The sequence below is a fragment of the Saccoglossus kowalevskii genome, chromosome 9, assembly GCF_978046115.1.
Source record: "Saccoglossus kowalevskii chromosome 9, keSacKowa6.1, whole genome shotgun sequence".
Lineage (NCBI taxonomy): Eukaryota > Metazoa > Hemichordata > Enteropneusta > Harrimaniidae > Saccoglossus > Saccoglossus kowalevskii.
Genome location: NC_140649.1, coordinates 6603999 through 6631506, shown reverse-complemented (window position 1 = coordinate 6631506; position 27508 = coordinate 6603999). Strand labels below are relative to the sequence as shown.

General features: G+C 34.9%; 1 protein-coding gene across 1 annotated transcript in view; it reads right to left on the bottom strand.

The window, feature by feature from the left end:
* Positions 1-316: 316 nt before the first annotated feature.
* The window catches only part of LOC102805334 (uncharacterized), a 90495-nt gene continuing 63303 nt past the window's right edge, over positions 317-27508 (bottom strand). Inside the window, exons 86-129 of the mRNA XM_085503551.1 lie at positions 27096-27215; positions 26632-26751; positions 26287-26406; positions 25051-25170; positions 24583-24702; positions 24130-24249; positions 23317-23436; positions 22856-22975; positions 22390-22509; positions 21938-22057; positions 17458-17574; positions 17046-17162; positions 15552-15668; positions 15126-15239; positions 13021-13134; positions 12744-12857; positions 12300-12410; positions 12088-12198; positions 11691-11801; positions 11193-11303; positions 10653-10766; positions 10425-10538; positions 9595-9708; positions 9363-9476; positions 9061-9174; positions 8648-8761; positions 8378-8491; positions 8088-8201; positions 7530-7643; positions 6560-6673; positions 6129-6182; positions 5915-5956; positions 5635-5748; positions 5170-5283; positions 4669-4782; positions 4368-4481; positions 4125-4157; positions 3609-3857; positions 2858-2995; positions 2429-2706; positions 2250-2334; positions 1969-2109; positions 1505-1758; positions 317-1367 (exon numbers count right to left, since the gene is read on the bottom strand). Coding sequence (XP_085359677.1) covers positions 1221-1367; positions 1505-1758; positions 1969-2109; positions 2250-2334; positions 2429-2706; positions 2858-2995; positions 3609-3857; positions 4125-4157; positions 4368-4481; positions 4669-4782; positions 5170-5283; positions 5635-5748; positions 5915-5956; positions 6129-6182; positions 6560-6673; positions 7530-7643; positions 8088-8201; positions 8378-8491; positions 8648-8761; positions 9061-9174; positions 9363-9476; positions 9595-9708; positions 10425-10538; positions 10653-10766; positions 11193-11303; positions 11691-11801; positions 12088-12198; positions 12300-12410; positions 12744-12857; positions 13021-13134; positions 15126-15239; positions 15552-15668; positions 17046-17162; positions 17458-17574; positions 21938-22057; positions 22390-22509; positions 22856-22975; positions 23317-23436; positions 24130-24249; positions 24583-24702; positions 25051-25170; positions 26287-26406; positions 26632-26751; positions 27096-27215 — 5354 coding nt within the window. The 3' untranslated portion in view covers positions 317-1220. The remainder of the gene's footprint in view (positions 1368-1504; positions 1759-1968; positions 2110-2249; positions 2335-2428; positions 2707-2857; positions 2996-3608; positions 3858-4124; positions 4158-4367; positions 4482-4668; positions 4783-5169; positions 5284-5634; positions 5749-5914; positions 5957-6128; positions 6183-6559; positions 6674-7529; positions 7644-8087; positions 8202-8377; positions 8492-8647; positions 8762-9060; positions 9175-9362; positions 9477-9594; positions 9709-10424; positions 10539-10652; positions 10767-11192; positions 11304-11690; positions 11802-12087; positions 12199-12299; positions 12411-12743; positions 12858-13020; positions 13135-15125; positions 15240-15551; positions 15669-17045; positions 17163-17457; positions 17575-21937; positions 22058-22389; positions 22510-22855; positions 22976-23316; positions 23437-24129; positions 24250-24582; positions 24703-25050; positions 25171-26286; positions 26407-26631; positions 26752-27095; positions 27216-27508) is intronic.

Here is a 27508-nt window from a genome sequence, read left to right as displayed (position 1 = left end):
TTGTTACAACTGATAAGTAGGTCTCTAAATATCGATGTTACCGTAATACATTGTTACAACTGATAAGTAGGTCTCTAAATATCGATGTTACCGTAATACATTGTTACAACTGATAAGTAGGTCTCTAAATATCGATGTTACCGTAATAAATTGTTACAACTGATAAGTAGGTCTCTAAATATCGATGTTACCGTAATACATTGTTACAACTGATAAGTAGGTCTCTAAATATCGATGTTACCGTAATACATTGTTACAACTGATAAGTAGGTCTCTAAATATCGATGTTACCGTAATAAATTGTTACAACTGATAAGTAGGTCTCTAAATATCGATGTTACCGTAATACATTGTTACAACTGATAAGTAGGTCTCTAAATATCGATGTTACCGTAATAAATTGTTACAACTGATAAGTAAGTCTCTAAATATTATGGTTAAATATAGTTACATTGTTCTTCATATGTGGGGCATAATTTGTGATTCACATCGCCTGATTACAATTTATTGATCGCTCGTCACAATCAGTTGGTTATATTACGTATTCATGTAAATACAAATAAAGCTAAATGTATATAATCTTCAATGTCAATAAAGAGCTATACAAATAATCATGCCATGTTATTCTAATAAACCATATCAATTTGTCTAATATCTAAAAGTAAATAATCTATGGATACATGCATATACACAAACATTTAATCTGATATATTTATACGGAGTTGTTCAGAAGCATAAGATAAAGTTGAATTCACATTTTGAAAATATGACCATACACACTAACAAATGTCGAGATTGTGGATGGATCAGCTTGCGTTATGAATTATGACGAAATTGTCAATATGTGGTTTTAATCCATATATCTGTATATATCTGCACCCTAACGAAATTAAATCAGTAGTATACCATTTACGTTGTTCAGAATAACAATATTTTAGAATAAAACTGTTTCATCGAAATTTTTGTTTCTGTTTTTAGAAGTCGATAGGCGTGTGTGAAAAGACGCGTCGTTGCACTCCTTGTTTTAGGAGTCGCAACTCATTGTAAACTTAATAACCACATGATTGTTGATCCCCATGCAACCCCAAACCGTTACCAGACAATTCATTTAATTTAACTAATTTAACTTTATTATAATATATTCGCCAAATATTCAAACATGATAATTAATTCAATATCCCATTTTCAATTTTAAGTCGTCACGGCGTAACCGACTGCTGTTATTTCTTCTTTTTCTCTGAGTCACTGTCACTGCATGGTTGGGGTTCGTCTTCAGGTGGTAGAATTTCACCAGGATCTGGAATCCTAACATCATCAAAAGCAACATCTGAACAGTCACTTTCTCCACGTACTGCCTCAAAAGCAAGCTGGAAAAAGAACGTTAACAATTTAAATCAACTCAACTGATCAGAGTATTATATATATCCGAGAGATGAATAAAATTGTAAATTATAAACCATTCACATGCGCTTTGAAGAATGTTAATTGAAACTGTATGACCTGCCTTGAATGGTTCACTGGCGACGACATTAGCAACACCGCGAAACCACTCTTTCCCGAAGTCACCTTGTTTACTCCAAATAGGAGCGCCCATCTCCCCGTCTCCCGTGACAACAAATATATTCAATGTTCCTCCACAGTCCATGTGATAGAAGAATTCGAATGGCCCATTGTAAGGTTGATTTACAGGTGAAAACACTCGAGCATGTTGACCTGGTTCACGATCAGTAGGTTCGGCATACATGAAGTGTCCCTCCTCTGAAAACAAAGAAGTAGAACTGGTTCAACGCATTGTAAAATTACAAATTAAATACACCCTAAGCGTTCATAGCATGAAAACAAATTTTCCCAACTCCTATCAAATGTACGGTAACTTACACATCCACCCCTTTTCAAAGCACTGGTAACAAAGAACTAGTAGTTAACTACATCATCAACTACATAATATTCAAATATGGTTGTACTTACGTGTCCCTGTGGTATGGTCTTCATCAGGTCCAGTATCTGGTGTTGGCGTTGGACCATCCTGCCAATACCAATTGAAGTCCGCACTGGGATCGTTTCTGTAACCGCACCGGTAAGGATCTTCAAAGTTGCAATTTATAGTATCTTAAATTAAAAACAACACACTTTTATAAGTTTGAATTCACTCATAACGTAACATGTCACGTATATAATGACACTACACATGTATATTTCAGGTATCGAGGCAGTAGTGGAATCGTGATATAGTAAGATGCATTTCCTACCAGCTACAGGACTTTCTGAAATACTAACATCGTCGATGGCAACTTCGCTCTTGGGAGTTGGACCACGGATGCCTTCAAATACCACCTGGTAACAAAACATAAGTAGATATTGTAAACAATACTCGCATATATGAAATTCATAATATAAATTTGATACACATATTGAAATTTCAAAGCACCTGGAAGGGGAGTCTGCTGCTCAATTGCATCTGCGCTTTCAACCAATCAGGGGACTCTGATCCTTGTTGCGTCCATATGGGTTCAATACCCTCAGGGTCAGCATCTTGAGGTACAATGTATACTTTAATCTCACCGCCTAAAGGCCTCTCGACACCAGAACCAAAGTTGTGATAGAAGAAGGTCAATGTAGTTGAATCTGTGGGTGGACTAATAGGGGAGTATAACCTGGCAAGACTCTCTGGATGCTGATTTTTCACGGCCATGTACATATAGAAACCTGAAAAAATCAATTTATTTATTTATTAATTAATTAATTTATTTATATATAATATATATTATATTGATATTTACGATTCTGAAATACCAACGTAAACGAAAGAACAAATGAATGGATAAATGATCGAACGATGATTACACTATTTATTAACCTGTTCCTGTGGTGTGGTCTTTTTCCGGACCTGTTCGCTGTGCTGGTGTCGGTCCTGTAAACCGCACGAACGTGCTATCTATCTTCCGAGGTTTATATCCACATATTTCCTGATTTTCAAAATCGCACTCGATGTTTCCTTGAAAAACATAATTAGCATGTCAATGAAAAACATCATACTAAAACCATTTCTAACATTATGACGTGTTTCCGATCTGCGTGTTGATGCTACTGCTAGAATTTTCTATTAAAGTTGTATTCATACTATGTGGGGTGCTGACCAATATATACACCATCACACGTTGAGATTACGGATTGGTAATAAAAACATTAGTTTTAGAATATGAATTCAGGCGAGCCTCTTAAATTAAGCTTGATTGGTGAACAATATACCCTGGGGCTTTGCTTATCCCTGAAGTCAATAAGTATATTTGTCTAAGGGATAAAATCATTCAGTACTACTCAAATAAAATGAGCAGAATAAGATGAGGCTAGGATATTTACTTTTAATGTATAATTTATTCTCCAGCTCCATGTTGAAACATTTTTTTGTTAAATTTACCTTGTTTTGGAAGTGTTGTTCCACATATTTATGAATTTCAATGAAAATTAAATACAACGCCAATGTTTAATCAACTCATTTTGTATGTTGATCTACTGTAGAAACATGCTTGAAATTGAACTTACACGTGTAAGGCTACAACAATTGACAATAGTGGTGCTAATGAGGTGCAATTATTAGGTTTCATTACCTGGTATTACTCTTTCATAGTATTGCTTATCAGGATTTGAATGCAAAAAGTGCCCGGATGTAAATGGTGTGTGCTTCTGTAGAGCACATACACCACCCATGACGATTTCGAAAGATCTGCATAAATAATTCTTTCTTCCTAGGCATATCTCAGCACATTTCTCTGCATTCACTCCTTTGTGTATTTCATAGTCGAAGTTTGGAAGTTCTGTTCCTTCAGTTAACATAAACTGGTCTAGCGGTGGTGTGTCTGGAATATTATTTTTCAAAATAAACTATAAACTTGCACATTATATATTTTTAATATTAGGAATGAACGCATCAATGGCATTCAGCAACCTGATAAGTTTGATACGTATACAATTAAATAGGTCAGTAGGGTTGTTAATAGCATTTGGAGACACTGAATCAGATCATGCAACATTTTGTCGGCATTCGTAACGTGTAATGTACTTGAGCGAACACGCAAACTGAATGCAAAGTAGAATCGAGAACATACACAACAAGATAAACTCACCCCCGGCAGGAACTGGGTCAACCACTTCTTCATCTTAAACGTTGGAAGAAATAAAATATCATTCAGTTTAATTAATTTAGAAATTAATTGAGTGCCAGATCGATATTGTATTACGATGTGAATATTTAACTTCGAAGAGTTTGTACATCATAGAGAAATTTTTACCAAGAAAAAATGAAAACAATATCTAAGACACAGATGATACATTGTATTGTATTAAGTGTTCTATAATATAAATCTTACCATCTTCACACGTTTCCCCTGTGTGTCCATATGCACACATGCACTCGAAAGTAGTTCTATGATTGATACATGTACCGTCGTGTGAACACGGATTACTCTCACACAGGTCAATAGCTGGGGAGAGAAACATAACCTCCGTTAGTATGACCAAACTGGTACAATGTGTGCATATGAAAAAGAAAATAATTTCCAAAACATTTTTGCAATGTGAGTACCTCTTTTGCGACCCCAATTGTTTTCAAATACAGGACTAATTGCGTTATGTAGTAATACATTATAAGTTGAGTTTAGATTGACTTACGACTTTCACATTCACAACCAGTTAATCCTGGTGGACAATCACAGGCATAATGATCGCCGAAGTCGTTACAGGTTCCGCCATGATGACACGGATTGGATAAACAAGCAGACGCAGCTGTAAAAACACATAAACATATTAGATGTTTACTCACGTGAAGATATTTATTTCAGCAATTACACAGTTAAATTGCAGACCGAAACGTAATATTTAAAGCGGAGGGGTCGTCACCTGCGCACGCGCGGAAATTGAATCCCAAGCGACTATAACAACGCACGCTAAAACGCAAAGGCTCATGGGTAGACGATACGCTATGGTCGTTTGCCACATGCACAGGTGACAATTCCCCCGCTTTAAGCCTTGAGTTATCGAACCACAGTCGAATTCCCCAAAATTCCACTTATAGCAAACTCGGCTTTGATGCATATGTAGGTTTAACTCCAATGATTTTGATGTGGCAAAACAACCACAATCTTTTCTTGACTGTCGCTACCGGTTACTTACGATCGTCGCATTGTTTCCCTCCATATCCGTCAGGACATTCACAGTAATAATCATTCAATCGATCACTACAATCTGCTCCATTATGACAAGGTCCTGAATCACATTCATTTATTTCTGTGGGGAAGAAAAATAGATCAATGTAAGTTTGATGCAAAACGATTACATCTTTGTCTATCAATATTTGTAAATTTAGAATAATATTTCTGTAGAGAAAAAGTATTGACACCTTTGACCATATTGTGACACTACCTACCATATGATAACTGCAATTTGAATATTTAAATAGTTTGCGTGTTACACAGTCCGGAAACATCACAGACAATGAGTCAGATGTGGCATGGTATATTTTATGCTACACATTGCAGCGTGCTAAACTGCCCGTAATAGATCAGTCATGACCTTTTTGTCTGTTCTCGGGTGATGAATGACTAATAGGAATGTGGAAACCCATTGTTATTCCCTTACCTTCTTCACATGTGGGTCCCTGCCATCCGTCAGCGCATGCACACACGACTATCCCACTTGTGCCATCGCACGTGCCTTCATTTTTGCAAGGATAGCTTTCACAAGGACCAACGTCTGAAAAACGTGAGAAATGCAATGCAATGCAATGATATATTCATATTTTTTTCAGCGATTCAATAAATACAATTAAGCAACACATTTCAGCTATAACAGGATTAGCGTCTGGTCTTTGTAGTGTGTCACTGTGTTTAGAATAACATATACCGGTATTATATCTTACCTGCAGGTAAGTCTGTGACTAAAACACCACCTATAGTTTCAACTGAATAACAAAAAGAAAAACTAATGTTATTATTACAATTATTATTAACAATATTGAAAATACGATACTACTTGCAGCCCAATAGTTTTGTCATTAACACACAATATCGGAGTCACTCTTGTCTTTTCAGAATATGAAGTAATTAATTTAATGATTAATGATTGATACTTACCAGCCACATTCATTGGTGGCGGCGGTGGTGGAGGTGGCGCTAGTGTAGGTATTTCTGTCATAAAATGATAAAACGGAAGATACAAAATTGAGCATGTAAATATAATTTGATATATAAGACCAGATTAATGAAGACAAATAATTAATTGCTGAATATTGTAATTTGTATTATAAAGTTAATAATAAACGAAACATCGTTACTCGTTAAAACACCATCAAGTACCATGTGAGTAAATACATAGTGAAATTATGTAGTCCATGAATATTAGTATTATGCATAACTTAACAGCAGATACTAGTATATCATTTTATTTTTCTCTTTTATATTGAGAAATATAATTTTGAGTGAAATACTGTACTAAAAATAATATATTCGTGTATCAATATGTGACTACGAAATGTCTAAGAACTTAAAATAAAAAAAAAAACAACCTTCTTCACAATTCACACCGCGGTAACCTTCAGTGCATGTACACGAATAACCACTGACAGCGTCTGCGCATGTGCCACCATTTTGACACGGATTAGAACTGCACTCGTCAATTTCTAGAAAACAACAATTAATAAGATCAAATTAAATGAGTATTAAAGCAAATTTAAGTAAATGACTTTTACATTTATGTATAATTTTTGTTAGGCAGTTATTGTGACGTGGCGAGGTGAGAGTTTGCTTACTGTGGCGTATGCTGTAGTAGTTAGTACAAAGGTTTTCAAAGCAAATTCACAGTTAAATTTCTGGAATAGTATTGTTACGTTGCTACTACTAATTCATTTTGTAACAACGTATATTATATTTACTGCAATTCCAGATAAATCTTGGAAAAATCCATTGTTATTGTCTTAAAATACCAACAAAGTTTGATTTGCAAATCTCAATATTAGATTGTTCCCTTACTCACATCCATGTAAAATATATGCATACATAGAGCTTCCATTTTTATCACACATAACGGAATTCAATTTTGACGATCATTATGAGTTTCTTTCCCGTTTTGTATCGCATTTTCTGGAACACAACTGCATATATAGCAAAAAAAACAACAAAAAACTACCGTCTGCAAAACTCTGGCACCCAGAATAAATGCTAAACAATGAACAGAATAGGTGTTTTTCCAGTTTGTTTGTGCGAGTTGTTAATTTAAAAAAACAAACAAACAAACAAACCAATACTTTGAGGGAATGTCGCTTTATTTAACCTTCTGTTTGACAGCGTTATTAATGTTGGTGATGTACATGTGGTGTTTGCATGAAACATCGTGGAACATTATATCTCACCATGTGAATACATCAGTATTGTACGTATATTGCGAAATAATAATCTGTAGAGACATTATTCGTCATCTGTGGTGAGTGAAAATGACAAATAAGAAAAAAGTCTAGAACTAGAACTAAAATGTCAAACCTTCTTCGCAATTTACACCAGTATAACCTTCAGTGCATGTACATGAATAACTACCGACTGCGTCTGCGCATGTGCCACCATGTTGACATGGACCGGAACTGCACTCATTGATTTCTAGAAAACATCGATTTATAGTCAAATTGAATGAGTATTAAAACATTGTTAATGATACAAAACGTGTATGTGTTATGTTTACAACTATATGACATGACATGACATGACATGACATGACATGACATGACATGACATGACATGACATATTAAGTATGTGTGTATGTCTGTACCAACTGACTTTAGTGTACATCTAGCACTGTAGAACAATATATGTCACCATGCGATCATATCACATATGTAACCAGGACAATCTGGTGATGGGTAAACGCGCGCTTTACAACTTCACACGGAACATCGGGTGGCTGAAAATGGGAGCATCGTAAATGGTTAAACAATATATTCAAAGACAGGCTCATAATGATGAAACACTAACATTCATAAAATACCCCAGGAAACAAAACAAGACAAAATGCTAGTACAAGGTTTATGGGAAATGGAACTCACCACTACTGCAAGTTTTACCAATAAATCCATTTGGACATTGGCACAGGAAATCATCGACCATATCCACACACTGTGCTCCATTTTCACACTGGGCGTCCTGACAATCGTCAGTATCTGTAAATTTAGTAATTTTACAAACCATATGACAATATAGACCGGAAATAATATCATAATTCTAATCAGAAATCTAAAATAAATGAAGTTCCCAATACATTTCCAGACTCGCACGAACATTGAGCGAAACTGTGTTTACAATTAAAACTATTCTCGACACTTGTTATCATACTTACCAATGCTGCAGTCATCTCCTTCATACCCCGGTATACAGTCACAATGGTACGTTCCTAATCCATCTACACAAGTACCGCCATTTTTGCAGGCATCAACAGAGCAATCATCTGGGTCTGAGAAAAATAATTGAATAATATCACTAAGGTGGTCTTTAAATTCATGAATAAAACAAGACAGTGTGAATGCTCAACAACCGATCCGATACAACTGAATTCATGCACACAATTGTAGGGATTGCAGTTTAATCTTAAAGTATTGTAATGACTTACTTTCTTCACATGTTTTTCCCTCATAACCAATAACACAGCTGCAAGTAAAATCGTTGAGCCCATCAACGCACGCGGCACCATTTTGACATGGCGCATCGAGACAGTCGTCGATGTCTGATTTAAATAAATAACACATATTTAGTGTATATCCCCACTCCAACATGATAATCAACATTCTAATTCATCTCGAATATAATTATAAATAATAATTATTATCGAAATAATATCCAATGACTACATCACAATGACTATAAGTGATTATGTCGTTGATAATTTTCTTCACTTCAAATGCCGTGTCGTTGCACATTATTCGCCACGGTCTTCATATGAACTGTTTGTTTCTACTTATGAAGCTGAATATGCATAATTTTCAAAATTTTATAAAACGAACAACAATTTGAACTTATACATACTAGTTCCGCAATGATCTCCGTCGAAACCAACCGGACACATACAAATAAATCCGTCCGGCATATCTTGACAAGTCCCTCCATTCAAACACGGTTCGGGGTCACAATTGTTGAGTTCTGAAATAAAGAAAATATGCAAGATTTGTAAACAGTTTAGTGCGCACAAACAAACAAACAAACAAACAAACAAACAAACAAACAAACAAGCAAACGTATACCCATTATTTATTATTAATATCAATTAAGCATATTCAATTACTCTGTAGAACATTAAACTTCAGATATGCATGATTCTATTCTCTTACTTGTCTGGCATAATTCGCCCTCGTATCCAAGAACGCAGGAACAGCTGAAAGAATTGGCGCCATCGAAACATGTACCACCGTTTATACAAGGGTCACTTAGACACTCATCAATGTCTGAAATTGAAACAGGAATCATTACAAACATTTACAGACCCTGTTACTTATTGCATGTGCTCATGCTTCTGATTTTGGTGCATCATAATCAACGTAATACAAGAAACATGTAACATACTTTCGTCACATCTAGCTCCAGTAAATCCAGGGGCACACCGGCACAAGTAACCATTTATTTGATCTGAGCATGTGCTGCCATTGGTACATGGACTACTCACACATTCATCAATGTCTGTAAGATATAGATGAAATAAATATACACATCTACTATAACATTCTCTGTCAAGTTTCGACGGTGAAATAATGATGAAACATCACGATAGTCATCAAATACCTGACGTTAAAATACACCTGTTACCGTAACGCCATAAGTTACAGCGTGACGTAATTTTGCGGTATGTTACGGGGTATTTTCATCCTACGATATTAAGAAACGCGAATTTCAAATATGGAATGATTACGCGCGTAAGCGTCCTCTATATATATACACACAGCCAACAATTTATAATGATGCATCAAACAAATAAATATTCCAGGAGCAATGGCTTGAACCGAAGGTTAGTGGAAAATGCAGTTATCACACCGCAAAGTGTGGACGTGGATCAGCTGTACGAATATTTTCAGGAGATTTTCCCCATTATATTATAATATGAGGTTATTACGAGAATACCGAAAAGTGTCCTCGTAATAACCTTATTGTTATACATCTTTTCCTCCCAAGGATACATCATGAGAATGCCGAATTACAAAAACGTTTAGAACAGATTGAGCGATCTTCTTTGTATGGGGTCTGGTCAAACCCTGGGGGCTGCCATGTTTGTTTTTATTATTAGGGGACGCTTACACGCGTACCCCGTACAATACCGCAAAATTACGGCACGCCGTAACTTACGGCGTTACGGTGACAGATGTATAATAATAAACCATATCCACGTCTAACCAACTCACCGGTATTACACAGTGTTCCGCTGAAGCCTGGTGCACACTCGCATTCAAACCCACCAAACCTATTTAAACAAATAGCTCCATTGGCACATGGTGAAGTACTACACTCGTCCGTATCTGAAATTTACAATGTTGATAAATAACAATGAATTATGAAAATAAGTAAGAGTAATCCACTGCGATAACATATAATATATTTATACAATATTATATTTTTTTACATCAACTTACCTCCTCCGCAGAGTGACCCCTGGTAACCATCCGGACAATTACATGAAAACATGTTCACACCATCAGTACAAACTCCACCGTTTTGGCATGGATTTGGTTCACAGTCATTAATATCTGATGAATAACAAAGTATCAACATACTAGATTAGATGATCGATTGAACGCATCTAACAACATTTATGAAAGACATTCGTCTCCTTATTTTACACGTAGTATACACCAGACATCTATTATGTCTGTATTCTTGTGCATGTCGTACAGTTTTTTTTATTAATCACGCCATCTAGTGTTGAAGTGCGACAGTGACGTAGGCGAATGAAGTGAAGCGACAATTGTTCTCACATACCTTGCTCTTCATTAGAAAACACCAAATGTAATATGAACGACTTTCCTTTCACCGACATACGTTGCTTAGCCTCAAGAGGGCGCAACTCATTGCGATGCTTTAGAGTTCCGAATGAATATGCTGGGCAACTACTTTAAACACATGATGATTACAAATGTGTAATAAACCGAAATTAACTAAACATAATTACTCACCGACTTCACAATGCTCTCCTGCATAACCATCTTCACAACTACATCTGTAACTATTAATATCATCAATACAAGTTCCATGTTGGCAAACATTCAATTCACAATCGTCAATATCTGTCGGTAGAACAGATCATGCACATTGTAAATATCCATTTTAGATTGAATGATAAGTGCAACAATTCATATTATTTTTGGAGCGAACACCCGGGCATGTTCACCGCCTGACAAAACCATCGCCGATGAAAACAACGGTGGAAACCCCTAAAAAAACTTGTACATTTTGCAGTGCAGCATATATCAATTTAGTTAATCACGATTGCCACAAAGTTGAGGTTAGCTGTTTTCACCGGCTGTTCGATCGCCGTTCCACAGTAGCTCACACAGATTCCATGGAAACATGGTACTTTGATGTGCGTTTACGCAACATTGAACATTTTGTGAAATAACTCCGCCTAGAGAATATGAAAGGAAATAGTGGGTTCGAAAAGAAAACATACGTACTTTCTTCACAGTTAATTCCAGTGTAACCGACGTCACAAGAGCAGCTGTGGCTGTTAACTCCATCGACGCATGATCCATGAACGCAATTGTGGACTTCACAATTATTTATATCTAAAAAAACATGTACAAAATAAATTCTAAGTCAATATGCGACATATCGACGAGTGCTCAAATCTTTGCCACAGGTAAAATAAATGTATTTTTTTATCTGCCAACTTTGTGAACTTATTCAAAGCATCACAATAGTGAAAATAAACGCTTTTATAGGATTGCAGATATGTTCAGTTATACAAATGGAATTATAATGTCAATATGATTTAAGTTGAAAATTGTAAAATAACCTTCTACTATAGTACTATATGTATGTATCGATCTTCAATATTAATATCATATTTACCCGTCTCGCACAGTATTCCAGTGAATCCCTGAGAACAAGAACATATAAATCCGTTCACCTGATCCTGACATTCACCATTTTCACATATCTGGTTTTCACAGTCGTCAATATCTAAAAAAATAATCAAAAAAATTAGATTCAATAAAATAAAAATGAGAACACGATCTACATAGACGAATGCGTGCAGATTGCATCTATACATACAAACATACCTTCATCGCAGTTTTTCCCGCTGTAACCTTCTTGGCAGACGCACGTATAATCATTAACGCTATCTCGGCATTCGCCATTCACACATGGACTGTTTACACAATCATCGATATCTGACGACATAAGAATTCACTACATTAGAAACACGTTTTCCGTCAGTCGGTTCATATTGTACATTCGAGGTTGATATGAGTAAATATGACAATATTTATATACATATCATACACATGTTCATTACACGAAGCGTAAACTAATTTTACCAATAGACATTTATTTTAACGTTGACATCAATATAAGGTGAATATATAGTCAAAACATAAAAACTTTAAAATGACTTGATGAACTCCCTCCTAATTTAGACCATGGATACAATTGTGATAGGATCAATATTGTATTCAGGATGTATTAACACTTATGAAAAACACTTCTATGAATGCTGTACTTACTTTCTTCACAGGTCAACCCAGTAAATCCTTCAACACACTGACACGTGTAAGACGCTATGCCGTCCACGCATGCGCCACCATTAAGACAATTGTTAGGATTGCAGTCATCTATGTCTAGGATTAATAATAACAACACAATAATTTTTCTCTAATAACTAATATTAATGTCCCAAGACATGTTCATAATCACTATTCAACATTACTAAACAATCTCTAAACATGTCATTGATCTATAAATAATTATTTTAAGAGGATTTTAAAACGAATATTGACTCACTTGTTCTGCAATAATTTCCAGTAAATCCTTCTGCACATTGACAAGAGTATGTGTTTATACCATCGACACAAGTACCGCCATTATGGCAATACTCTGGTTTACAATCATCAATATCTGAAATACAAAATGAAGATGTCCTGTTTGTATTGATACGTGTTTTTCAGTTAACTGAAGTTGTGTTTATTATATTCGGTATTTAACCGATACCGAACAAACTGAAAATATGAAAACCAATTCTATATATAGCTCCAAGCAGCGATTACCGGCCTTCGATGTTATGCCTGAGTTAGCTCTGAATTGCATTTATGCAACATAGTTATGACATTACACTTCTGTAATATCTAGGGTAGTGGAGACATGTACTGTGATTCGTTTACTATATATCGTAGGCAAATCGATCACAATGTGTGTTGATGTAGTCACAGCATGGTGAACTGATTACACTATATGAATTATATGACCATATATGGTCATTGAACATGTTAGCAATTTATTTTGTTCAATGCCTTCAATATAGCATTGGTTCCATGTTTGTACTTGCAATGGTGCCTGATATATTAGTAAAATGCACATTTAATGAGCTATATGACCATATATGGTCATTGAAAAATTTAGCCATTTTTCTTGTACAATGCCTTCAATATGGCATCATTTTCATATCTCTAACTTCAATAGTGATCGAGATATTATAGATATGCATATTTAATGAGTTCTATGACCATATATGGTCATTGAGCATTTAAGCTATTTCTCTGTCCAATGCCTTCAATATAGCATTGGTTCCATGTTTGTACTTGCAATAGTGCCTAAGATATTAGGTATATGCATATTTAATGAGTTCTATGATCATATATGGTCATTGAACGTTTTAGCTATTTCTCTTGTCCAATGCTCCTAATATAGCATTGGTTATATGTTTATACTTGCAATAGTGCCTAAGATATTAGGGATATGCATATTTAATGAGTTCCATGACCATATATGGTCATTGAACATATAAGCCTTTTTTTCTTGTCCAATGCCTTCAATATAGCATTGGTTCCATATTTGTACTTGCAACAGTGCCTAAGACATTAGGGATATACATATTTAATGAGTTTTATGACTACATATGGTCATTGAACATTTTAGCTATTTCTCTTGTCCAATGTCTCCAATATAGCATTGGTTCCATGTTTGTACTTGCAATAGTGTTTGAGAATTTGGAGACATACATATATGATAAATCTATGACCATATATGGTCAACGAATATTTTGGTCAATTTTCTTGTCCATTGCCTTCAATATAACGTTAGTTCCATGTTTGTACATGGAATAGTACTTGAGATATTAGAGACATGCATATTTAATGAGGTTACATGACCATATATGGTCATCTAATACGTTAGTTACATTTCTTATCCCATAGCTTCAATATTGCACTGGTTGCATGTACCTATCTGTAATAGTGCTTGAGATATTTAAAACAGAATGTACAGGGCCCTCCCCCTTTCCCATGATGCTTTGCAGGATACAATAAAACAAATATGAAAAAACATTCTAAAATCATTTTCTAAAAAACGGCTCATCGCCTGGAGAAGCCGTTTGGAAAAATAAATACTATGGCACTTGATCTTTCAAACTCACGCAGGGTTAGTGGATTAGTCAAAATTATGTAAATGAGATGCAAAACAAAATTTCCGAAAATTCTAGCAAAAAAATGTCCTGTGGCCACCAAAGTTTTTTTTATTGAAATTTGTAGCCCTTGTCCCACTACTACTACCATAAAAACTGGAAGCACTCAGACCCTCAGAAAGGTGTGCAATTCGGCATTGAAAATTTCGCCTTTAATCCAAGATGGCGGCCGAATGACGTCACATATCAAAAATCGGAAATTATGACGTTTTAGAGAATTGCATATAGATTATGTCTGTCAGGTCAAGTGGGTAACCCGTCTTTGAGAAGAAGAGTTTTAAAAAACGGCAGAATAAGAATAATAATAGTAGTAAACATTACAATAACAATAGGCTTTCGATGCGGAAAAGCATCGAAAGACTAATTATGTTAAATGCGTTTTTGGCAATTTATTCCTATGTGGGATCTTATCAAAAGTTGATTAACGTACTATTACTGCAGTCATTCCCATCAAATCCTATTTGACATTCACATATATAGGTACCGACGCCATCATGACAAGTGCCATCATTCTGACATACACCAGGTGCACAGTCGTCGGGATCTGAAACGAGTTGCAATTGGTATGATGATGTTATAGCTCGATATCAATATCATGATTTCCGACTGACAAAATGTAATTCTCTGGTTACGCTGATTTATGCTAATAATACATAGCAACGAAGTAGTAGTCACGGTTACATGTTACTTTTTTCAATTAAGCTCTAAATTTTCAATTTGTGAGCTGCTTCTTGGTCGAGAATTATCGAATGGCTGTGATATACGTCATACATTGCACTTTCCCATGAACACTAAGACAATGGTTAAACGGAATGAGAGAGTGTTGCCCAACATCCAATACTTGAAGTTTGCCTACCTATCTCACAGTTAGAACCTTCGTATCCAGTTGGACATTCGCACGTGTATTCGGCGCCCTCGCCAATACATTGTCCGCCATTTGTGCATGGATTTGGTTCGCACGGTCTTGGTATAGCTATAATTAAAAACGTTATATTTGTGACGGTTAAATGTTGTTTTCGCTTTGTCGCTCAGGATCGTTCGAATCTTCATCTTGTAAATTCTAGGTACATTCTCAAAGATAAAGCTAGTTCATTCTTATAACAACATACCACTCAATGGATTCATTCCTATGCCTATTGCAAGCAGATTTAGGAGCCAAAGCTTCCATCTCCTTTTATTCAACTACCCAGCAAAAATATATAACATGGTAATTGGACAATCTTTCACATAAACCACGTCCTCTAAAGTTACACGAGTAAATGATCCATCGTATTCTAAACATCAAACTTCTGTTGACCTTTTAATATCACATGATGTTATAGACAGAATTGTCAAATCAAGTGTTGGACGCGAATGGTATGTATCTATCAACGACGAACTCGAGAGGTCATATTCAGAATTCCATATGTCATGATTACATATAATAATGGCGGTCATTTGTGCGAACAGCTACACTCTTAGGTAATATTACTAGACCAGAATATCGTTTTAACTCGTTTTAATACGCGCCCATTGTAACCGGCGTTGTCAACATTATTCATGATTATCAAATTAATCCATCATATAACTAAGTATAATATATACATATACAGTGGTGGTCACCATAGTGTTAATTACGTTTTATATTGAACAAAAAACAGTCAGTTGTCACTGTAATTGCTTATAGTATCAACGTATCATGTGATAATGTCTCTCTGCTAAAACACTCTCTTCTCAGAATTTAAACATAAATGGTTAACACGATTAAGAGTGAGGTTCATCCATGAAATCGGTGGTGACATTTTGATCTGTGGGTTTCTGTTATGTATTTATAGTGCCCCTATAATGCGTCGTTGCGGCGCATAGCGGCTTTAATCCTTCGAGGCATCATAAAGTTCCGTCTATTCGCCGTTTTACCCTAGCAAGATTTTGTGCAGCGAGTGATCCCGCTTTGGCAATTCGCCAATTCGTCATTTTGTTTTTATGCCCGATGTCAACGTCTGATTGGTCGCACGTATTACGGGGGCTTCTAAGCAATGAGTATATGTTTGCATTGTATTACTACAATGTCTTACTTACATCCCCACAACATACGATTCACGGGATATTATTTGGTGTTGCGTATAAAAGCTGCGAAACGGATGCCTGCGATAACAGGAATCCAACAATATCAGATTAGTTAAAGCCTTGTAGTAATTCTAAGTCTTTTTTCGTAGGCACAAAACGGAACAAATTGGAATTACTACACTATTGTGTACTGACTATTGTTGGACAAATCATGAGATATTCTCTACACAATAACATGGACAGAGTCACACAATGTTTAATACTTTGCTATTACAAGTATTTTCCGAAGGATCAGATCACTTACTTATCTCACAGTTCGGACCTTCGTATTCACTAAGGCACTCACACGTATACTCGGCACCATCACTAACACATCGTCCACCATTTGCGCATGGATTTGGCTCGCATGGTCTTGGTATAGCTACAATCAAACGTATTAACACGGAATGAGAACGATGCGGAAACAACAGCTAAATAAAACGATTAACTCAGATATTCCAATAGTCAAGTAATCATACGATGTCAATACACGTCCAAGGAGCAAACAATCAAACAAACTAACATAATTCATTATTAAACTTGATACCACCAGACTGAATAACGCGCATAAAGCATATATTATAGTGATTGACAGATAAACTACATTGTAATTCCGGTGGCATAAACGCGTTACGCAGCTACAAGTAAAACAAATGACATTTACACAGTCCACTTACCTGTTTCACAGTTCGGGCCTTCATATCCATCCATGCAATCACACGTGTATATATCATCCAAATCTACACATTGTGCTCCATTTTCACACGGATTAGGCTCACAAGGTTTAGGTATCGCTATAAGTAAATCATAGGTAAATATTAAAGTCAAACTCATGTCGATCCTTCCGATATAGCGTATTACTAGAGTAATAATATTTGTGACAGAAACGCAACGATGCTGATATGCGTAGAGGGAAGTCACTCTTTAATCTGCGTGATGTGACGTCACTCTTCTTCAAGGCAGATGCCACAGAAGTGTAAATGTATTTCTTAGTATGGCAAATTGTTGGGATAATAATCATTTTATTTAATTGAACTTCGCTCCATCTAAAATATTTCCGTAACCTTATACTTCCAAAATTTAAATCACGGTTATTTTGTGTAGTATCTAACTTAAATTTCATTCTTAGAAGCGATTTGAATTTGTAGACTGCCGCGGTCTCATTTGTTTAATTCGATTTTATTACATACAAAGTGAAGTATGTTCACGGCCAAAAAATGTTAGGACACTCTTATGCAAAACGCCTACCAATGCGAATATAATGTGTCGCAAACAATTTGAGTCAAAGGATGTTTAGTTCCGTGGTGTTGACAGTATAGTCTCTGGCGATTTCTGGCCATGGCGTGGGGAGCCGGGATATGATTGTTAGGAACAAATGATTTGTGTGATTTTTTTATTGACTCATTGCAAATCTCAGGTACAATGGTAGACATCGTTCATCAAATGCATAGAAAATTCAGGGTGAAACAAGTAATTGTCAGTCAAGTCATGAACAGAGTATAACCATTACACAGTTTCGCAGTAACAATGTTAGGGTAGACATTTTAAATCCTACTTTACAGTCTGCCTTAGATGAATGTTTTGGAAGAATATTGGCTTATGGAATTTCTCTCTAACTATAATGTTACCATATTCATTGAACAAATTAGCTAATAGATCGAAGTGTTTGGAGACACTCTTACTCGTACGTTATTAAGATCAGCAAATGTTAGGGCAAGGGTATATAGTTACTATGTGCCAATGTATCTCAGTTGATTGAATGTGGAGTTACGGGAGTGTTTATGCTTTTAATTACCTTATGTTGCAGATAGCTTGATTCTGAATCTATTTGATAGGGGGAGTTTCTGTTTTCTATAAACTTATACTTCATTTAATCAGTTTAGTTTGTTTCTGTGCATTCCTATACAGTCTCATATGGTATACCATAGATTTGCATACAGTCTGTTGTTTAGTTTTGGTGTTTGGTTTCAATAAAACAAAATATCATGGGAGTGTATAAATACCGAAAACGGGTTTACCGCGGAAACCGAGGTACTCCCATATTTTATTTTATTGAAACGCAACACCACAAAAATAAACAAGAGACTAGGAATACCAGTGAATCAACCCAGTATCACACACATTTACAGAAACGGCAACTCTTATTCAACAATCTAATTCGACAGTACTTGAGAAGTTTGTCAACCAAGCCAACTCTATGCTTATAGTTCAAGTTACCATGTCAGTTGCGATGCCCCCAACTGCACCCACACCTACAAGTTGTACAAACATCTTGGCAACTACAACAGTCGTTGCTAATGTTGTTCTGGATACAGTTAATACAATGCCATTTTTTTACATTTAATATTATCTCATTGTGACAATCTGATCATAATTTGTGGCAAGAACGTTTCCATGAAGATAAATGTTTACCAATGTGGTGGAATTTTAAAGCTTTTAGCCCTGCTTTGGAGTGGATGAACAGTTCTACATATTTTGGATGATATCGTATTTGTTAATATGGGTTTTATTAATGTACAAAGAATATTTCTGTAATGAAGTGGGAGTTCCATTAGTCGAGGATAAAATAGAGGGCCCTGTTACTGTTACTTGTTTTGATCAAGCTCATGTAGCACGTGACAAATAATGTTGCATATCTATAATTCAGCAGTTTCGTGCGTGCAAAAAGGCAGCCTTACAGGAAAGCCAATCCTTGGTTGGGATGCTTAATTTTGCTTGTACTGTACTTTTGTAAGGCGTCTCATTGATTTGTGATTGGTAGATACTCGGTCACATGACATTGAATAAAAATGGATATTACATGGTATATCACATGGATGACACATTGTCGTTCGCTGCACTGGTGATGCCCCGGCCGCTGTTGTTTTCGGGCCTGCTTTCAAGGTTTTGAAGAAACTTTAGCCATCCGAAATAGATAGCGAACGTGCCAGAATGGTTATTAATCCGTCATTGAAATGTGGCAGCCGCGCGTTCTACGCTGTGAGCATTTCTACGCGTTCCACGCCGATGCTAACCGAAAACGTCCAGAATCTGTGTGACTTGTGAATAAAAGGTGTGATCCTTAAGTGAGAAAGTAATTTTAGTCACTTCCACGGCAATTTGAAATTTTTATCTGACGCGTGATCAAACAACTTGTGTTTGAGAATATTTCAATTCATTTCAAAAATGTTATTCACGATAATTTGAGTGATTCTCACTGCTGAAACACGGTCACAAAAAAGATTATCCGTGACTGAAAATAACATTTACTGCGTGTATATCGTAGTTTTTTCAGCAAACATTGTATGTATGTTATTGAGTAATGCGAAACTTGTTATAATAGATAACAAATTATATTGCATACTTCTAATATAAGTGTTGTTATTTTGTGGGAGAGAGGGTGTGAGTGACGTTAGGTAGCTGTGATTGTCATGGTGGATGTCTTTTTGATGTGATAAAATAAATAACACATGGTCATTCGGGCAATATCACGATTTGGGCTGTTGGTCATAACCATAATATTGATGATACCCTCGCCTTCGGCTTCGATATAATATTATGGTCATGAACACCATCCCTTGGGCAGGCAACAAATCGTGATATTGTCCTCACAAGCATGGGTTATTATATAAATGTTTAACATCACTGCATCACCAAGTACATACATACCCTTAATTATCAGCAAATTCCCATAAAAGCCCAGATGTTCACATGGGGAAAGCTGTAATCATCACTTTGAAAATATTTTATGGGACTTTATATCTAGTAATACTATTACACACAAACTATTCAACCACATTCACACTGAGTCACAAGGTATGGGTATTTCTAGATATGAAAGATTGGAAGGTGGGAGGTAGAAAGCATTATTCATTATTACGCAATTGCATTTAGATATTACTATCACTTCGTTATATATAACGTTATATGGTTACCAAAGAATACGACTATACTTACCTATTTCACAATTAAGACCTTCATACCCAGTAACACAATTACAAACATAACTATGTGAAGTATTATTAACACATTCGCCACCATTTGCACATGGATTTGAGTCACAGGTTTTGGGTATTTCTAGATGGGATGGAGTGAAAGGGAAGAGGTAAAGTATTTTTATCCTTGGGTTATTCTACAGGGAGGTATTATTTTAAACTGAGGAACAAATAAGATGTTAAACCCTTAATAACCAACTACACATACGTTCATAGAAATTCGTGTCCAAGATTCTGAGTGTGGTTCAAGTATAGGTGGAAGGAAATGAAATATAAAATGGTTTGGAAGATAAAAAGAGTTTGGATATAGCGATATCATTTATATGTAAATTCCCAAAGGTTTTTTAGCATTTGTAACTATCACATCAATGTATATAACAAGTTATATGATTACCAAAGAATATGACCAAACTTACCTATTTCACAATTAAGACCTTCATATCCATCTACACAATTACACTCATAACTATCCATATTTTTATCAACACACTCACCATTATTTGCACATGGATTTGAGTCACAGGGTTTGGGTATTTCTAGATGGGATGGAGTGAAAGGAAGGAGGTAAAATATTTGTTATTCTTGGGTTATTCGACAGGGAGGTATTATTTTAAACGGAGAAACAAATAAGATGTTAAACCCTTAATAACCAACTACACATACAATCATAGAAATTCGTGTCCAAGAATTTGAGTGTGGTACGAGTATAGCTGGAAGGAAATGGAATATAAAGGGGTTGGAAGATAAAAAGAGTTTGGATATAGCGATATAATTTATACGTAAATTTCCAAAGGTTTTTTAGCATTTGTAACTATTACATCGATGTATATAATTATATATGATTACCAAAGAAGATGATCAAACTTACCTATTTCGCAATTAAGACCTTCATATCCATCAACACAATTACACTCATAACTATCCATATTATTATCAACACATTCACCGTTATTTGCACATGGATTTGAGTCACAGGGTTTGGGTATTTCTAGATGGGATGGATTGAAAGGCGAGTGGTAGAAAGCATTTTGTATACTAGGTTATTAAGCAAGGAGGTATCTAGATGAACAAAGAACCAACAAATAACCAACTACACATACGAGCATAGAATTTGAGTGTGGTTCGAGTATAGATTGAAAGAAATGGAATATACAAGGGTTTGGAAGAATATGATCAAACTTACCTATTTCACAATTAAGACCTTCATATCCATCAACACAATTACACTCATAACTATCCATATTATCATCAACACATTCACCGCCATTTGCACATGGATTTGTGTCACAGGGTTTGGGTATTTCTGGATGGGATGGAGTGAAAGGAAGGAGGTAAAATATTTGTTATTCTTGGGTTATTCGACAGGGAGGTATTATTTTAAACGGAGAAACAAATAAGATGTTAAACCCTTAATAACCAACTACACATACAATCATAGAAATTCGTGTCCAAGAATTTGAGTGTGGTACGAGTATAGCTGGAAGGAAATGGAATATAAAGGGGTTGGAAGATAAAAAGAGTTTGGATATAGCGATATAATTTATACGTAAATTTCCAAAGGTTTTTTAGCATTTGTAACTATTACATCGATGTATATAATTATATATGATTACCAAAGAAGATGATCAAACTTACCTATTTCGCAATTAAGACCTTCATATCCATTAACACAATTACACTCATAACTATCCATATTATTATCAACACATTCACCGTTATTTGCACATGGATTTGAGTCACAGGGTTTGGGTATTTCTAGACGGGAAGGATTGAAAGGCGAGTGATAGAAAGTATTATTTATTTTTAGATTATTAATCAGTGAGGTAATTATTTTTAAAATAAGAACCGATCTAGACGTTAAACCATTAATAACCAACAACACAAGACATTGTAGGCAGTCATGTGTATGAATTTGAAGATGGTCTGAGTAAAGCTAGAATAAAATGGAATGAAAAGGGTTTGGAAGATAAAAAGAATTCAAATTTAACTATATGGGATATAATGTATATGTACATTTCCAAAGGTTTTTAGCATTTGTAACTATCACATCGATGTATATATATAATGTTATATGATTACCAAAGAATATGATCAAACTTACCTATTTCACAATTAAGACCTTCATATCCAGACACACAATTACACTCATAACTATCCATATTATTATCAACACATTCGCCGTTATTTGCACATGGATTTGAGTCACAGGGTTTGGGTATTTCTGGATTGGATGGAGTAAAAGGAAAGAGGTAAAATATTTTTTAATCTTGGGTTATTATACAGGGAGGTATTATTTTAAACTGAGGGACAAATAAGATGTTAAACCCTTAATAACCAACTACACATGCGATCATAGAAATTCGTGTCCAAGCATTTGAGTGTGGTTCGAGTATAGCTGGAAAGAAATGGAATATAACAGGGTTTGGAAGATAAAAAGAGTTTAGATATAGCTACACGCGATATAATTCATATGACAATTTTCAAAGGTTGTAAGCATTTGTAACCATCACATCGATGTATATAACATGTTATATGATTACCAAAGTATAACATGAAACTTACCTATTTCACAATTAAGACCTTCATATCCATCAACACATTTACACTCATAACTATCCATATTATTATCAACACATTCACCGTTATTTGCACATGGATTTGAGTCACAGGGTTTGGGTATTTCTAGATGGAATCAAGTGAAAGGGAAGAGGAAACATATTTGTTATTATTTGGTTATTCTACAGGGAGGTATTATTTTAAACTGAGGAACAAATAAGACGTTAAACTCTTAATAACCAACTACACATACGATCATAGAAATTCGTGTCCAAGAATTTGAGTGTGGTTCGAGTATCGATTGAAAGAAATGGAATATACAAGGGTTTGGAAGAATATGATCAACCTTACCTATTTCACAATTAAGACCTTCATATCCAGACACACAATTACACTCATAACTATCCATATTATTATCAACACATTCACCGCCATTTGCACATGGATTTGAGTCACAGGGTTTGGGTATTTCTAGACGGGAAGGATTGAAAGGCGAGTGATAGAACGTATTATTTAAAGTTTGGTTATTAAACAGAGGGGTATTAAGTTTAAACTAATAACTGACTAAGACGTTAAACACTTAATAACCAACAACAGACACAATGATAGGCAATCATGTGTAAGAATTTGAGTGTGGTTCGAGTATAGCTGGAAAGAAATGGAATATAACAGGGTTTGGAAGATAAAAAGAGTTTAAATATAGCTACACGAGATATAATTCACATGTAAATTTTCAAAGGTTTTTAGCATTTGTAACTATCACATCGATGTATATATATAACAAGTTATATGATTACCAAAGAATATGATCAAACTTACCTATTTCACAATTAAGACCTTCATATCCATCAACACAATTACACTCATAACTATCCATATTATCATCAACACATTCACCGCCATTTGCACATGGATTTGAGTCACAGGGTTTGGGTATTTCTAGATGGGATGGAGTGAAAGGAAGGAGGTAAAATATTTGTTATTCTTGGGTTATTCGACAGGGAGGTATTATTTTAAACGGAGAAACAAATAAGATGTTAAACCCTTAATAACCAACTACACATACAATCATAGAAATTCGTGTCCAAGAATTTGAGTGTGGTACGAGTATAGCATGGAAGGAAATGGAATATAAAGGGTTTGAAAGATAAAAAGAGTTTGGATATAGCGATATAATTTATACGTAAATTCCCGACGGTTTTTTAGCATTTGTAACTATTACATCGATGTATATAATTATATATGATTACCAAAAAATATGATCAAACTTACCTATTTCGCAATTAAGACCTTCATATCCATCAACACAATTACACTCATAACTATCCATATTATTATCAACACATTCACCGTTATTTGCACATGGATTTGAGTCACAGGGTTTGGGTATTTCTAGATGGGAAGGATTGAAAGCCGAGTGGTAGAAAGCATTATTTATTTTTAGATTATTAATCAGTGAGGTAATTATTTTCAAAATAAGAACCGATCTAGACGTTAAACCATTAATAATCAACAACACAAAACATTGTAGGCAGTCATGTGTATGAATTTGAAGATGGTCCGAGTAAAGTTAGAATAAAATGGAATAAAAAGGGTTTGGAAGATAAAAAGTATTCAGATTTAACTATATGGGATATAGTGTATATGTACATTTCCAAAGGTTTTTAGCATTTGTAACTATCACATCGATGTATATATATAACAAGTTATATGATTACCAAAGAATATGATCAAACTTACCTATTTCACAATTAAGACCGTCATATCCATCAACACAATTACACTCATAACTATCCATATTAATATCAACACATTCACCGTTATTTGCACATGGATTTGAGTCACAGGGTTTGGGTATTTCTAGATGGGATGGAGTGAAAGGAAAATGGTAAAATATTTTTATCTTTGGGTTATTTTATAGGGAGGTATTATTTTCAACTGAGGAACAAATAAGATGTTAAACCCTTAATAACCAACTACACATACAATCATAGAAATTCGTGTCCAAGAATTTGAGTGTGGTACGAGTATAGCTGGAAGGAAATGGAATATAAAGGGGTTGGAAGATAAAAAGAGTTTGGATATAGCGATATAATTTATACGTAAATTCCCAAAGGTTTTTTAGCATTTGTAACTATCACATCGATGTATATAACAAGTTATATGATTACCAAAGAAGATGATCAAACGTACCTATTTCGCAATTAAGACCTTCATATCCATCAACACAATTACACTCATAACTATCCATATTATCATCAACACATTCACCGTTATTTGCACATGGATTTGAGTCACAGGGTTTGGGTATTTCTAGACGGGAAGGATTGAAAGGCGAGTGATAGAAAGTATTATTTATTTTTAGATTATTAATCAGTGAGGTAATTATTTTTAAAATAAGAACCAATCTAGGCGTTAAACCATTAATAATCAACAACACAAAACATTGTAGGCAGTCATGTGTATGAATTTGAAAATGGTCCGAGTAAAGCTAGAATAAATGGAATAAAAAGGGTTTGGAAGATAAAAAGAATTCAAATTTAACTATATGGGATATAATGTATATGTACATTCCCAAAGATTTTTTAGCATTTGTAACTATCACATCGATGTATATACATAACAAGTTATATGATTACCAAAGAATATGATCAAACTTACCTATTTCACAATTAAGACCTTCATATCCATCAACACAATTACACTCATAACTATCCATATTATTATCAACACACTCACCGTTATTTGCACATGGATTTGAGTCACAGGGTTTGGGTATTTCTGGATGGGATGGATTGAAAGGCGAGTGGTAGAATGCATTTTGTATACTAGGTTATTAAGCAAGGAGGTATCTAGTTGAACGAAGAACCAACAAATAACCAACTACACATACGATCATTGAATTTGAGTGTGGTTCGAGTATAGATTGAAAGAAATGGAATATACAAGGGTTTGGAAGAATATGATCGAACTTACCTATTTCACAATTAAGACCTTCATATCCAGACACACAATTACACTCATAACTATCCATATTGTCATCAACACATTCACCGTTATTTGCACATGGATTTGAGTCACAGGGTTTGGGTATTTCTAGATGGGATGAAGTGAAAGGCAAGAGGACAAATATTTGTTATTTTTGGGTTGTTCTACAGGGAGGTATTATTTTAAACTGAGGAACAAATAAGACGTTAAACCCTTAATAACCAACTACACATACGATCATAGAAATTCGTGTCCAAGAATTTGAGTGTGGTTCGAGTATAGATTGAAAGAATTGGAATATACAAGGGTTTGGAAGAATATGATCAAACTTACCTATTTCACAATTAAGACCTTCATATCCAGACACACAATTACACTCATAACTATCCATATTATTATCAACACATTCACCGCCATTTGCACATGGATTTGAATCACAGGGTTTGGGTATTTCTAGACGGGAAGGATTGAAAGGCGAGTTATAGAACGTATTATTTAAAGTTTGGTTATTAAACAGAGGGGTATTAAGTTTAAACTAATAACTGACTAAGACGTTAAACACTTAATAACCAACTACAGACAAAATTATAGGCAATCATGTGTAAGAATTTGAGTGTGGTTCGAGTATAGCTGGGAAGAAATGGAATATTACAGGGTTTGGAAGATAAAAAGAGTTTAGATATAGCTACACGCGATATAATTCATATGTAAATTTTGAAAGGTTTTTAGCATTTGTAACTATCTCTTCGATGTATATAATATGTTATATGATTACCAAAAAATATGATCAAACTTACCTATTTCACAATTAAGACCTTCATATCCATCAACACAATTACACTCATAACTATCCATATTATTATCAACACATTCACCGTTATTTGCACATGGATTTGAGTCACAGGGTTTGGGTATTTCTAGATGGGATGGAGTGAAAGGAAAGAGGTAAAATATTTGTTATTCTTGGGTTATTATACAGGGAGGTATTTAGTTTAAACTGAGAACCGAATAAGATGATATAACCTTGATAACGAATTACGCATCCGATCATAGATAATCGTGTGCATGAATATAAATATGATTCGAATATAGCTGGAATGAAAAGGGTTTGGAAGATAAAAAGAGTTTGGATATAACCATATAAGATATAATTTATGAAAATTCCCAAAGTTTTTTTTAGCAATTGTAACTATCTCAACGATGTATATGT